Raw genomic sequence first — 15600 nt, 5'->3', positions numbered from 1 at the left:
CACTATGTCAAAAGAATATATATAAATTATATACATGAAAGTGATACAAATGAAAAAACAAATAAAAGTTAAAAGTATAATATTGAAATACACTGAAAGCTGTTCAAAGATTTTAAAAAGGTAAAAACTGCTGATATGTTCATTGTCAGAAAATCTGACCAAGTGTAAATGGCTCAATCGGGTTATTAAAAGTAATAAAACATGAACAACATTCATTTATAAAATGAGGACATTTAACTAAAATATGACAGACTGTTAAAATGGTGTGTCACAGCTCCCACATACAGAAGATCATCAGCTCTCAACAAAAAGGCATGTCTGAGATGATTGTCCTGTGCAGAGGACAAGAAAGAACAACTTCCTCTCTATGATTACTACCCGCCCCACTAGACAGTCCATAGTGATAGACAGATGATACAAAGGTTGGTAGGGTTGTTAATGACAGTAATGGCAGTGTGCTACTGCAACAGGATCTAGAAAATTTGGGCAGATGGGCTGAGAAGTGGCAACCGAAGTTTAACATTGACAAATGCAAAGTACTGCATATGGGTAGAAGTAACCCCAGAGGAACGTACCAACTGTGAGGTACTACACTTAGGGTGGTAAAAAATGAAAAAGACCTGGGAGTAATTGCGCAGTCAGATATAAAGTTTTCTGAACAATGCAGACAGGCTGCAAGAGCAGGTCATGGGATTTTGTCAATAATATACAGGAATTTTGCTAGCAGGGAAAAGGAGGTGATTGTCCCTCTGTATAAGGCAATGGTCAGGCCATGCCTTGAGTACTGCGTACAGGTCTGGAGGCCTCATTTTAGGAAGGATGTAGATTTGCCTGAGTGTGTACAGAGAAGGGCAACAAGATTGGTGAGGGGAATGAAGGGATCCTCTTACCAAGACAGGCTTAAGTTCTGCAAATTGCAGTGGCTGGAGACTAGGCATCTGCGAGGTGTATAAGGCCTTGAATGGGTTGAGCATGCTGAATTCTGATGGGATTCTTCTACTTGTTCAGGTTACGAACCTAAGGGAACATAAATTCGAATTGCGGAAAGACAGTTGTAGAGTAGATGTGCGGAAATTTGCCTTTAGCCAGTGGGTGGTTAATTGCTGGAACAAACTTCCATCTGTCATTGTCGAAGTTGATAGGTTAAATAAATTTAAGGAGTAACTGGACAAACATTTAGAAGGAATGCTTGTGATTTTTTTTTTGGCTCATGCTACATAAGCTCATACGCTTGCTTTCTTGCATCACATGCCAAGATTACTATTACTATAGTATGATTACAAGCTTGATCTGATATAATTTTTTTGTAACCTGTACATGCCATGATAGTTGCACTAGGAATGATGTCTATTGTGTACTACTTGCCTGTAGTCAGTACAAGGGACTATATAACTACTTGCCTGTAGTCAGTACAAGGGACTATATAACTACTTGCCTGTAGTCAGTACAAGGGACTATATAACTACTTGCCTGCAGTCAGTACAAGGGCTGTGACTGTTCTGGAGTTGTGCTGATCTAGCTACAGAATCAACCAGATCATTATCCCTTACCCCAGTATGGCTTGGGATCTGGTAGAAGTGGATATAAAATGAACATTCAGAAAAAGAATATAGTATCTGCTGTACTGGGCCAGGACTGGATGAAAGTTTGTGAATTTCTTTCCCTTTCTTCGACCACTGCATGCTCAAGAGTATGCAGGGTGCTCTCCTTGGCAATTAGTGCAAATTGGCTCTGAAGCAGAATGTTCCTTGCTTTCATGGCCTTTGGCAACACATCAAGCACAGGCAGTTTGAGACTGCCCTTACTTCTGGCACTTAAAGCACTTCTGTGGATTTTGAATATAAATACTTAATGTGCAATTTAAGTAGCCTACTTGATGGAACTTGTGGGATGATAAATGTAAAAATGGGATCTCATTTGGGAATAAGATTCCCATTCTTACACATTGATATTCACTCTGAATATACTCCAAACTAAATAAGCAAGGTTGTCACACCTTGGTATTTTAGTTTGGTACAGATCTTTCTCAGAGAAAGAAGGTTTCACTCTGCTATCATAACATGTAACGAATTAAATGTTTTACAGGGGATAGCAGTGAGAGGTATACCCCATATCGAAGTGGCTTTTGAGATTTTCTCTGCGTGCTTAAAACATGATGCATCCACTAAAAGATCTTCAGAATGCAATCTTTTTACTGATTTTGGGGAATGTGCCAACTTTCCAATCCTTTCTGAATGAAAAAGGGTGACATTTTCCCAACTGCCTGTTCTCCAGTAGAACAGATGATGACTACGAATAGGAATTGGGACCCCCCCCACCACAGAAGAATGGTTTAAATTACTAATAAGAGTAAATAAATTTTCAGATGTGCTAAGTAGGTATTGCATATATGAATGGGACACCAAGTTTGCTAACAACACCATACCCATATTTTTAATAAATCATGACCATGCCCAGGGACCAAAGGAAATGAGACCTATTGGAATACAGTTAACTCTAGCAGTAAAAACCACCCACTGAGAGATCCCAATTGGGCAGCCCAAGTACTCCCATCTTATAGAAGCAGGGGCCAAATGGTATATAGAAGCTGGGCCCCTCTTTTCGAGTTTCTTCAGGTGCAGTGCATGGCTGCATACAGCAAATTCCAACGATGTAACCCTGGAACCAAGGTATAGGTGCTAAATCCTGGTGATATTAATCTAGAGAGCCAGCAGCATATCTTGGTCCCTTCAACATGTATAGGTGACCTCATCAAGTAAGAGGATATCTGACTGAAATGTTATGTTTTTAAACAGGCTGAGTAAATTAAATTCTAATGAGATCCATACTCTATCTTGGATGACAAAACATACAAGTGGACATATATTTTAAGTTGAAAAAAGGATGGTCACAGGACAGAAGTAAGAAAATTTTCTTTCAGCCAGAGAGCAACTGATTGTTAGGGGGTGCAGAGCTAGTTTGCCTCCTCATGGTGCACTCTGGATAACACTAAATGAACTAGTACGATTGGCGGCCAGACTATATTTAGACTATCTCTAGATCTCCTGGCTATCACACATCAAAATGGAAGGTTCTTTTCAGAACCAACCAACTAGAAACCTTGGATCTACCCTTCAAATTTGTCAACTTAATATAGAGGGCATAAGTAGATCTAAATGCCAATGCTTATCAAATGTTCTATCTGATAACAAAATTGACATGGTTGCCATTCAGGAGACTCATGTTGATGAAGATCAACTCTGATCAAGAGGTAAAATACCAGGATATATCATTGGTGAAATTTATCATCACGCATATGGCATGGGAAACCTACATGCAAAACACTATTGAGAATGCTTCACAAATTTCTACTAACACCAGTGACAACATATATGTTGTTACCATTAAGCTAGGGGATATTACAGTCACTAATATCTACAAGCTCCCATTCACTCTGTGGCCATTGTATGTTCTCCACCAGCAGGCACATCCAGTAGTCTATGTAGGAAATTTTAATAGTCATCACGAAGAATGGAAATATAGGACTAATGAACCTAAACGGAGAAACTCTAGTATACTGGACTGAAGAACACAACATACATCTTGTTTTTGATGCAAAGAATAAGGGCACATTCAAATTGGCTGCATAGAACCAGGAATATAACCCAGACTTGTGTTTTGTTTCTGGGAGATGAGAGAAGTCAACCTCTAGCATTCGCTTGGAAAGTCCATGATTTTCCTCAGGGTCAACACCATCCTCTGTCCTCATAGACGGCATTCAAACACCACTGATGACATCCTTTCTCTGCCCACGCTGGAACTTCAAGAAAGCCAACTGGTCAGCTTTTTCCATCGATCTTGACAAATGCATCAGATGGATACTGCCTACAAACAATAATTGTGATAGATTTGTGAGTGCTGTAATAAACGTAGCTAAAATGCATATGTCAAGGGGGTATGAGGTATGAGGTATATTGAGGGTCTAGCGGCTCCTGGGATTTCTCCCATCTCCGCGAATGTTCTATGTATCGGTGACAGTACCCTGTCAAAGCCAGAGATTTAGAAGTGTGTGGGTCATGAGTAGTGTTATATGTTGTGCCCATTGTTTATCCGGCTTATTGGCCGCCAGGCCCCTAATGGGACCAGACGTTGTCCATACCTCGCCACGTGGAGGCTAGCCGGGTGTTACCATTGAGTCAATTGTACTCTGGCTGGTCCTGCCACTTACTTTCCTGGGATTTTAGTGGCTAGGACCTAAAATAAAATTGGAACGACCGCGGTTGATTTTAAATCACTTACATTAAAGCACTAATATGGGGTTGACGCTGAAAGCCTGTTTCTGAAGTGCCTAAAAGGTTGGGCGAAATTTTTTGGTGTATTTAAATTTGGACGTGTAGGGCTATACGCTGTGCAAGAAAAAGTGCTGGGAGGGGAGAATGAAGGCTGGTGGGTGAAATAGGAAGAAGAGGGTCGATAGGGTAGGTGACCCCCAATTTTTCAGTGAGGCATGCCCATGCCCCACCAGAGGGAAGAAATGGTGTGGCAGGGAAGAGAGGCGACAGCAAGCCGTCACCTCCCACCCCTGCTGGGTGTGGGAGTAAAAGAATTGCACTGCACAAGAGAGTGCAGAGCATAGAGCCAATATGGCTCCGTTGAGGCAGCAACTTGGAGTTCTCTATCTTCGTTGGTCTTCTCTGTCATTGGTAGCCATATTTTTCCTCAGCTATGAACACTGGTCAGGTCCATTGTTGGTCTGTTAGCTATGGCTGTGGTTCTCTTCATCATGGGAAGATCCGCAGCTCCATGGGGTTATTCTTGCGATCGCTGGTTTTAGATGATTAGTAGTAAGCAGGTTCCTGGGCGAGGTTCTCCTTGAGTCCTCTCCACGCATGTTCTGTGTTTTTTTTTTTTTTTTTTTACCTTCTGTAGATGGCTATCAATGTTTTACGCCTACCAAATAGTTTTTGGGCATATTCCTTTAGCTCCCTGTATTCCTCAAGTGAGTCCAATAGATGTGATTCCAAGTTCTTGGGAAGGTAGTGTATTGCAGTGATCAGTCTGCACCTGAGGTCCTCATAATGGGTGCAATCATACATAATGTGCTCCCAGCACTCAAGCTCCCCACAGGCACATCTCGGATCCACCTCAATCCCCAGCGCTGCCAGCTTGGCTGTAAAGGCCCCGTGACCAGTCAATAAATAGGTGGTGTATAAGCCAGGTTGAAACCAAGTTGGGGGACTGGGGTACATCCTGTCGATGTTCGGAATGAATTTCCTGGTGATATTTCCCTTATTTGAGTTGGCCCAGCGCTCCTGCCAAACTTGCATCAGGTGTTTTTGCAGCCTTGTCTTTTCATTTTTTTGTGGTGCATTAATGTCCACAGTATAGCCATGGTATGTACAAGGTATTCCTTTCTCTATATGGTAGTTCATTCCCCTACGCATGATCTCTAAGTCAAGGGGAAGAGCTCCGGCCAAGACCTGCAGCGCGTGGGTACTGGTTGTCCTACAAGCACGTGTAACTGTCAGTAGGATTGTTCTTTGCGTTGCATCAAGGATGCGTCGGTTTACTACAGTTCCTGTTTTGGAAAACCATATTGCTGAGGCGTAAGTGATGATCGGTAGGAAGGTTGTTTTATAAAACAATGACAGGGTGCGTTGGTTTAACCCCCAGTCCCGCCTGACGATCCTAGCCACCAATCCAGAGTATCTTTTGATTTTGGCTCTGATATAAGTTAGATGGTGTTTAAAAGTAAGATTACCATCCAGTATAACTCCTAAATATTTTAACTGGGTCACTAATTTTATTGTGGTAGGTCCCACCTTTATTTGTGGCGGTCTACGTATATCAAGCTTGCCTTTTAGCAGGACGGAGGACGTCTTTGTTGTTGATATCGTCAGGCAGTGGGTTCTGGTCCAGTTTTGCAATATCAGCATTGCCTGATTGGCCTTTTCCTCTAGCTGGGCCCGGCTATCTGCAGCAATGGCAAGGGGGTATTGGAAGGAATATATTCCTGGGTGGAGTGAGGCCAGTGAAAGTCTTTATCAAGAATTCCTTAATAATAGCAACCAAGAAGTAGCCAATGAGTTATTACATAATCTAGACAATGCATGAAGACAAAAATGGATAAAAACCATTGAATCTGCAGATTTTAAATAATCTAGTAGGAAGGCATGGTGCTTCCTATGAAAATTGGGAGGAAGCACTCCAATAACTCATAAAAATCTTGCCACAACCCGTAACGAGATTGCTATACATATAGTCTCAATGTCCAGAGCTCCGAGAGACAGGGAACATACCACACATATTATTAAAAATTCTGAAAGCCACAAGTTGGAGCCAGAATATTCCCATTCCTTCACCACTGACAATATTACAACTGCACTAAAGGACATCAAAGCTGGTAAAGCTCCAGGGTTTGATGTAATACATACAGAATTAGGTGGCAGTGATCACAGTGTACTGATGGAGGATTTACTTAAAGATGTAACTACCATCAGGGGGTAAGGGGAAGGGTTTTTGCTTTCGTAAAGGAGAGTACACTGGTCTCAGAGAGTTTTTAAGTTCTATACAGTGGGAATTCAAAATGGGAAGCCTTCAGGGACTTAATCTTGGAGGGTACTAAGCTTTTCATACCAACTAAGAAATACTGATCAAGGTTTAGGCCTAAATGGATGTCAGATGAATTAATGAGGCTCGTGGCAGAGAAGAGAAATGCATGGCTGCATATAAATTATCAGGCGGCACAGAAGCCTATGGCAGGTATAAACCAAACTGTAATCAAGTCACAAAGGAGGTTAGGCAGGCGAAGGCAGTTTATGAGAAATCTTTGGCAAAGGAAGCAAAGAAAAATAGCAAAAAGTTCTTTACTCATGTAAACTCTAGAAGGAAAGGGATGAATCAGATTGGTCCTCTTAACACAGATGGTTTGACTGTTGATGATCGTGCTCAGGTAGCTGATAAACTGATTGAGTACTTTGCATCTACATTCACATGAGGAATTATTCAAGGAGGGGAATGCCAGAAGTTTATCACACTCTAACAGGGACCTAAGTGATTTTGTAATAATTGAGAGCAAAGTGGAGGAGAAATTGTTGAAGTTAAACATAAGGAAGGCACCTGGGGTGGATGGGATCGATCCAGTTATATTAAAGGAGGCAGCAAAAGAAGTAAGCAAACTGTTAGCCATAATTATGAAACCCTTTCTTGGACTCAGGGGAGGTCTCTATGGACTGGAGGTGTGCAGATGTGTCTCTAATTCACAAAGGGGGATCAAAGGGTGACACTGCTAATTACAAACCTGTTAGTCTGACTTCTCTTCCAGGGAAAATAATAGAGTCACTGGTTAAGGAAGTGATGCAGGATCATCTAGACAAGACTGCAGCAATAATTCAGACACAGCATGGGTTTGTTAAGGGAAAGTCTTGTCTGACAAATTTGATTGGATACTATGATGTGGTCACAAAGGAGCTGGAAGCAAAAAATAATTTTGATATCATATACTTGGATTTTAGGAAAGCTTTTGATACTGTGGCACATGGAAGACTACTGTACAAATTGTAGCAGTATGGCATTAAGAGCAAGTTGCTACAATGGATAAAAGGATGGTTGAGTGGGAGAAAACAGAGAGTAGTTATCAATGGACATTGTTCTTCATGAACTAATGTTATCAATGGAGTCCTACAGGGTTTGGTGTTGGGCCCACTGTTGTTTTGAATATTTATCAATGATATTGATGAAGGTATATCAAGCCTAATGTCGAAGTTTGCAGACGATACAAAGATTGGCAGGGTTGTTAATGACGGTAATGATGGTATGCTACTGAAACAGGATCTGGAAAAGTTGAACAGATGGGCTGAGAAGTGGCAACTGAAGTTTAACATTGACAAATTTAAAGTACTGCATATTGGTAGCAGTAACCTCACAGTAATGTATCAAATTTTTTCATTGTCAGGGTAGTGGACAATGAAAAAGACCTGGGAGTTACTGTGCAGACAGATATGATGTTTTCTGAGCAATGCAGAAAGGCTGCAAGAGTAGCTCATGGTGTCTTGTCAATAATATACAGAAATTTTGCTAGCAGAGATAAGGGGATGGTGTCCCCTTGTATATTCAATGGTCAAGCCACACCTTGAGTATTGTATACAGGTCTGGGGACTCATTTTATGAAAGATGTCGGGCTGTTGGAACGAGTACAGAGAAGGGCATCGAGATTGGTGAGTGGAACAAAGTATTGGTGTTACCAAGAAAGACTTTTAAGTTCTGAAAATTGCAGCTTCTGGTGACTAGGCACCTGTGAGGTGATCTAATTGAAGTGTATAAGGCCTCGAATGGTTTGAGCAAGCTCAATGCTAAAGGGATTCTTCTTCTTGCTCAGATTACTCACCTGAGGGGGCATAAATTCAAATTGAGTGTGTGGTTGATAGTTGGAACAAACTTCCATCTGTTGTGGTGGAGGTCAGCAAATTAAATTAGTACAAGGCAAAACAAACTCCTCCCCATTAGTACAAATGGGGAGGAGTTTGTTTTATTTTATTGTTTATTTATTTTTTTTTTTTTTGGCTGATGCTATATAAGCTTGCTTTTTTTGCATCATATTCCTCTACTAATGTTAATTCCTGATTAGCTGTAGGAGAAATGCACGACTGTGGCTGTCTCAGTTTACTACTAAAGTCTTTCAGACAGGTAAACTACCCCACCTATTCAAACTAACAAAATTTATTGCTATTTTGAAGCTAGGCAAGCCTAATGATAGGCCAGAGAGCTATCAACTCATTAAGTGTGTGCTACAAACTGCTGGAATGGCACCTTCTGAACAGAATTGGCCCAAAAATATTAGAAAAAATACCTATTGAGCTAGCAGGCTTAAGGCCTCAATGAAGCCATACCAATCACATCGTTTCCCCTACTAACCTTCATAGAAGCAGATTTCCAATGATGTCTTAAAACATCCAATGCATTCATTGACCTCATGGCTACATATGATACTGTTTGAAGAGAGGGAGTGATCTACAAATTACTCCAATACCCTGCAAGATCACAGCTCAACTTATAGATAACATATTGAAAAATAGACCATTTAGAGTCATTACAGGTAGCGCAATAAGTAGGCAAAACAAACTTAATAACAGACTACCTCAGAGTTCAGTACCAGCCCTATTTTTATTCCATCTGTATATTACTGACATGCTTCAGACGAGGTCAAGAAAATTGGGATTTGCTGATGACTAGGCATTAGCTACAAGATATACATCCATACAAAAAAATGGAAGAAATACTTACAAACAACTTAAATAGGTTGGAGTTATACATCCATACAAAAAACAGAAGAAATACAAACGACTTAACTAGGTTGGAGCCTCCATTTACTTTTGTAAATGGAGGCTCCAATCTAGCATGAAAACAGAGGTTGCTTGTTAACAATAAAATGGCTGCCACAGATCTAAGAGTGTACCTTGATAATTCTCTCCTACAACATAACAAACTTAAGTACCTGGGTGTAACACTTTATAGAACTTTGTCTTTTAAAACACATCTGTTAAAGACTGCCACAGAACTGAAAACCCAAAATAACATCCTCCAGAAACTATATGGTACAACATGGGGTTCCAGAGCAACGACTCTTTGCTGCTTGGCCACTGAACTTGTCTACTCTGGAGCTGAATACTGTGCCCCTGTCTGGTTGAATAGCCCAAATGTTAAAATGATCAATGTACAACTGAATAATACCATGCATTTAATCTCAGGAACAATCAAGTCCATGCCAACTCAATGGCTTCCTGTTCTAAGTCGTATTCCTCCACGTAGGCTGCATAGATCCAACGTATTGGTTAAGGAACATCATAAGATATATGAAAACTTGCAACTGCCTATCCACGGAGATATTGCTGGTTAAATACAAACAGACTTTGCTCCAGACATCCTCCCATTAGAACAGCTGGGAATATAACAGCTGACAACTTTAAAATGAGTGAACCATGGTCACATAAATGGAACCTGTTCCTGCCTTCAGAGTATAGTAATATGCATAACAGAAAAACCAGCTGAATTCAACTTGCCTTGTAACATTAAACCAAATACAATCTAATCATGAAATTTGTGCACATTTCCTTTACAAGAAGAATAAAATATCTTGCTCACAGTGTGATTGCAGTGCTGAAAGCCAAACTATCAAACATATTACACAAGAATGTGTCTCGAAGGCCTACAGAGGGAGCCGAAGAGATTTATTTCTACTAGCATCAGACTTAATTGAATATATTTATAATTTAGACATACAGTTGTGATCTTTTTTTTTACTGATTGCAATATGTTCTGTGCCATACGCTAAATAAATAAATCTACCAGGTATTGTGGAGGGGGATGGTGTGAATAAATTTAAAGGAGAATTGGAGAAATTATTAGAACAGATAATTACATGAAGTGGATTCTTTTTTTTTTGTCTAATGCAATGCTAAGCCTTCTTTGCATCATCTTGCCACTAATAATATTAATAACAATGAAATTATTACCACATTTCACATGATTATCCATGTGAAGTGTGGTAATAAAGAAATTATTAAAGTAGTTATCAAGTTACTAAATAAAAGTTTAAATGAACTTCTTTTTAATAACTTGATTCATGTTTGTATCTCTGGATTTGTATCATTAATATTTAAAAATTTACTGAGTGAGAAGCCAATATTACTGCAATACTATGCAACTAGCACGTCCAAAGGCGAAAAAGGAAAAAAGCTCTATAGATACAGAGTACAGTATTCAAAAAGGTGGGAACAAAAATTGGATTTATTCAGTGAAGTGTAAAATTCATTGAAATCCAACCATGTCATCTAGTAACACTGACAATTTTGGCTGAGAATGACTGCTCCACCGCACCTGTTCAGACAAGTGAACTTCAGTTGAAAATGGAAAAAAAAAAAAAAAAAACTTTTCAAAAGTTTATAATCCCACTGTATAACAACTATAAATGGATTTATAAATCCACTTACAATTCTTATACTGTTATTATTATTAGAGAAGTACAATAATTATTCTTACTATAGAATTTCATATTCTATTCTTTTCTATTCTTACTATAGAATTTCTAATTTATTCTTACTATAGAATTTCTCATTCTATTCTTATTATAAAATTTCTTATTCTATTCTTTCCTATTCTTATTATAGAAGTACTTATAATTCTTAAACAACAGGATAATAAACTTTAGCTTAACTCACTCACAATTCAGCAAGAGTTTATAAACCCATTACAATGGGATTATAAACTTTTTCTTTCTTAAACCCACTTACAGTTATTGATTTCTAAAAAGAGACATCAAAAACTTAAGGGGGTCCAAAAGATGGACAAAGCATCTTTTGAGATCAGCAAAAGGGTGCCCATATGAAGAAAGATTTTGAATATATGAGCTACACAGCTTAGTAACTACGCATCCTAGAGGAGGCCTAAATGAGGTGCATAAGGCTCTGAGAGGATAAAGAAAATTGAATGAGAGTGAAATCTTCATTGTTATAAATGGGGGACATAAATTCAAATTATTAGGGAAGAGGTTTAGACTTGATTGCAGGAAGTTTTCTTTCACTGAAATAAGTTGCTCTATGGGTGGGGCTGGCAGCTGGGGGAAAATCAAAGGTCAGCTGGATGCCTATCCAGCTGACCTTTCATAAGGAGGAAATCAAATAAGTGGTTTGTTTTATTTCATTACAAATTTATTATTATTATTTTTTTTTAATTAATTTTTTTTGACTGGTGCAGCAAAATCCACACATGCCTTCTTGCACTGTATGGCTAATACTAAAATATATTGGTCGTATGTAAAATAACTGTATTACTTGATCAAATTTATTTTACTTCATAACACAAAAAAGTAACCAAAACATTTTTAGCAATTTTGAAATGTTTATATAATCTAAGTTTAGAAAAACTTAAAAATCTTACCGAGAGTTAATGGCTCACTGTTTTGATTTTCATGGTTATCTGAAGTATTATGTTGGTGTGGATGGGTAGGTAATTCAAAGTTTCTTGGGGGTTTTGGAGGAGCAGGATAAGATGGCATATGTGTATAGACATTACTAACAGTAACATCTGTTTCATTCTTCATATTAATTTCTTCAGTAATAGATGAATATTTGGTAGATTTAGTACATTTATGAAGATTAGGAATCACTTTTGGAGAAAAGGATTTGCTTTTGTACACTGCCTGATTCTTAGATAATCCAGGGTTCTCTTTGGATCTAGCAGAGAGATTACTATATGACGATAAAACCAATTCCTCAATGAGGTTGTCATTTTGGGTTTCATGGGCAGTGCTACAAGTTTTCTGTGGTGGTAATATTTTCTGCCATTGTTGACTCTCTGTTTTTTGTAATTGTCTGTTCTGCAATCTCAATAATGGCGAGATCTCTGTGGATGAATAATCTGTTTCCACTTCAAATGTTTTGTCAATCTTTCCAATTGCTTTTGTGGCTTCTATAACATTTGATGACTGATTATCTGTGGAACCATTACCACCATTCCACTCTTCCGTAAAAGATATAGGAATTTTGGAAATAAATGTGCCACTTGGTTGGCTAGCCATTTTCTTCACAACATCTTTCACTAATTTAGGACTATGAAGTTCTGGTGAACATTTAGACTTCCCTGGATGACTGCAAGAGTCAGTACTCTTATGACTAATCATGCTTCTGCTTTCATCAGGAGAAATGTTACGAACAGTAGTCATTGAGCTATTAGGATTGATATTTCTCACAGGTAGATGTGACACAAAACTATCCAGCTTTTCTGACTGGTTGTCTGATGTCTCTTTGACAGTCAACACAGTCTGGAAGACATCTGTAATATCAGAAACAACAATTTCCTTAGAAGACCAATCTTGTCCATCATAATGGCTTATAGCTTTTTGAGGAAACTGACTGTCATGAGCTCTCTTCTGATTCACTGGTTGGCAATCAATTCCAAGTTTGTCAACAAAGCCAATAGTGTGATGTATGCAATGAGGCAGTCCTTTTTTCTGTAACAATGAAGAAACCTCATATGAAGAATATGTTTTATTAATATCCTTCACTGTATGAAGAACTCCAAATACTGTTCCATGCTGGCATTCCTGACTAATTATGGACTTCAGTAGACCTCGGTCACTATTATCCTTTTGATTAACATTAGACACTAGAAAATAAAAATTATTACTATTATTTGTTTCAGTAGGGCATTATGCATTTTCTTTTGATTCATCTGAACAATATTTCACTATACTGGTAAAAAAAGTTTTTGGCCATAATTAAAAATTAGGTTAGTAATAAAATAATATCTAAAATTATGAGGGGAGGAAGTTCAAATTTGACCTGGAATTTATTTTTCCTTGGGAACAACAATGTGAAACATGGTCATTTTTGCAATATTAATCCAAATTTCTCTCATTCTTACATTTTACAGAAGTTAGTATGAATTCTGAACAGTATGTAATCAGATTTTTGATGAAAGAAGGCTAATGTTCTACAAAGAACAAGTATTGTTCAGGAATGATGCACTGTCACAAACACAGGCATATCATGTACCGGGTGGTTATAAAATAAGTTTCCCTATTCAGGAAACCTTAGTGTCAAAATGGTTAGAGTTAACATTGTGAAAATCGGTGGGTATATCATTTAGAGTATGGGGAAGCGATCTGTGGAAGAAAAAAAATTAGTTCAAATTTTTGACACCATTGAAAAAACGGCAGCGCACATATGTAAAAGTTGTCATTTACTTCAAGACATGCTCCTTACACAAATGACATCCTGTTAGATAAAAGCAGAAAGGTCACTGTCAATAACCATTATAGTTCTTACAAAAAAGGAACGTGCTCTTTTAGTAAAACTGTTCTATCAGAATAATAGTAACGCGAATGCAGCACTACTTGAATTAAAGGTTTGCGTAAAAGACTTTTGCTGTCAGTGGGGCTTCAAAAACTAATAAAGAAATTTGAAGCAACCAGGGAGTTAGGTGTAATTCTGGGCAGGGAATGACCACGTATCGGAACGGAGGTAGTGGATGAAGTGGCGGTTGCAATGGTCAGAATGTGAAACACTACCAGTCAGCAGTGCCAGAGGTGTGTCGGGAGACTTGAACCTTCCTTGGTCTACTGTACGTAAAGTGCTTCAAATAATTTTGTGCTGGTTCCTGTACAAGATGCTAGTATTCACGTACTAGTATAGAATCTGTATGGTGTGAGATAGTTGGAAACCAAGGTATAATGCGAGTAGGAATAATCTACAGACCAGGTGATTGCGAAGATTATGACGAAAGACTCTACATGCAAATGGAATGGGCAAGTAAGCGTCAATGTCTTATTATGGGTGATTTCAATTTGCCTCTAATTGATTGGAGTAAATGGGAAGGAAACTCGACATGGGGAACAAAATTTTTAAATCAACTAGATGACTGTTATTTGTATCAACATGTCAGGGAAAGTACTAGAGAAAAGAATATTCTAGACCTCATCATCACCCATAATCAGATAACATAAGGGCTGACAATAGAGAAACCAGTAGCAGGAAGTGATCACGGAGTTCTACGGTGGATGAAGAATTGAGAGAGATAGCAGTAGTAAAAGGCAAAGAAATGGGTTATAATTTCAGAAAAGGAAATTATGATGCCTAAAAGGTACTACATGGCCTCTATTAACTGGGTAGATATCGCGGAGAGAATGAATACAATTGAACTGTGGTATGCTTTTAAAACATTAATCACAGACGCTTTGAATGCGTATTTACCATTAAAAATATACTCCACGAGGAGAGTTCCAAAGTTGGATGAATAGTGACGTTGCCACATTACTTGAGCAGAAAAAGGTGGCATGGAAAAGTTACAGAGCAATAAAAAGTACTGAAGCCTATAACAGCTACAAGATGATCTGTAATAGAGCCACAGAAAAGGTTCAACAGGCAAAGGAAGTTTATGAGAAATCACTAGCAAACAGAGCAAAGAGGAGGGATAAGGAATTCTTCACATATATAAATGCTAAGAAGAGCAGGACAAACCAGATCGGACCTTACGTAAGGGAAAGGGGATAGTATTAAATATACCAGCCGCCATTGCAGATGAACAAGTTATTTTGCATCGATATTTACTGATGAAAAACCTTTTGTGGCAATGGGAAATTGTGGGAGCAAAGTTAAAAAATATGTAATTAATGATATTGAAATTTCGCAAGATTATTTAATGAAAAAAACTTTCAAGCCTACAGGCCAGTAAGGCTCCTGGAGTTGATGGAATATACCCTATAATCTTAAGGGAGGCAGCAAGTGAGTGCATTGAACCATTGAGGCTAATTATGCGAGCATCACTAGACTCTGGGGAAATTCTGTTGGATTGGAAAAGTGCCAATGTATCTCCCATACATAAGGGTGGTTCCACGAGTGAAGTGGAAAATTGTCAACCTGTCAGTCTGACTTCAGAGGGAAAATCATGGAGGCAATGATCAAGGGTGGAACTCAGGATCATTTGGATAGAATTGAAATTCTCAAGGATACTCTGCATGGTTTTGTAAAGGGAAAATCATGTTTAACAAATCTGCTTCGCTTTTTTGAAAGGGGAACTCATGAGCTGGATTTTCGGAATAAATTCGACATTATTTATTTAGATTTC

At 38.5% G+C, this 15600-nt stretch overlaps 1 protein-coding gene across 1 annotated transcript in view; it reads right to left on the bottom strand.

Moving 5' to 3' along the window:
* Positions 1–15600, bottom strand: part of LOC150085683 (heat shock 70 kDa protein 12A-like) — a 228723-nt gene that overhangs the window by 163622 nt on the left and 49501 nt on the right. The window contains exon 2 of the mRNA XM_090374189.1: positions 11914–13140. Within this exon, the coding sequence (XP_090230315.1) occupies positions 11914–13140 (1227 nt within the window). The remainder of the gene's footprint in view (positions 1–11913; positions 13141–15600) is intronic.

Source organism: Mastigoproctus giganteus, chromosome 5 (genome assembly GCF_048544385.1).
Source record: "Mastigoproctus giganteus isolate SK-2022 chromosome 5, ASM4854438v1, whole genome shotgun sequence".
Lineage (NCBI taxonomy): Eukaryota > Metazoa > Arthropoda > Arachnida > Uropygi > Thelyphonidae > Mastigoproctus > Mastigoproctus giganteus.
The sequence above is the reverse complement of the archived record's forward strand: the minus strand, read 5'-3'. Positions and strand labels throughout refer to the sequence as shown.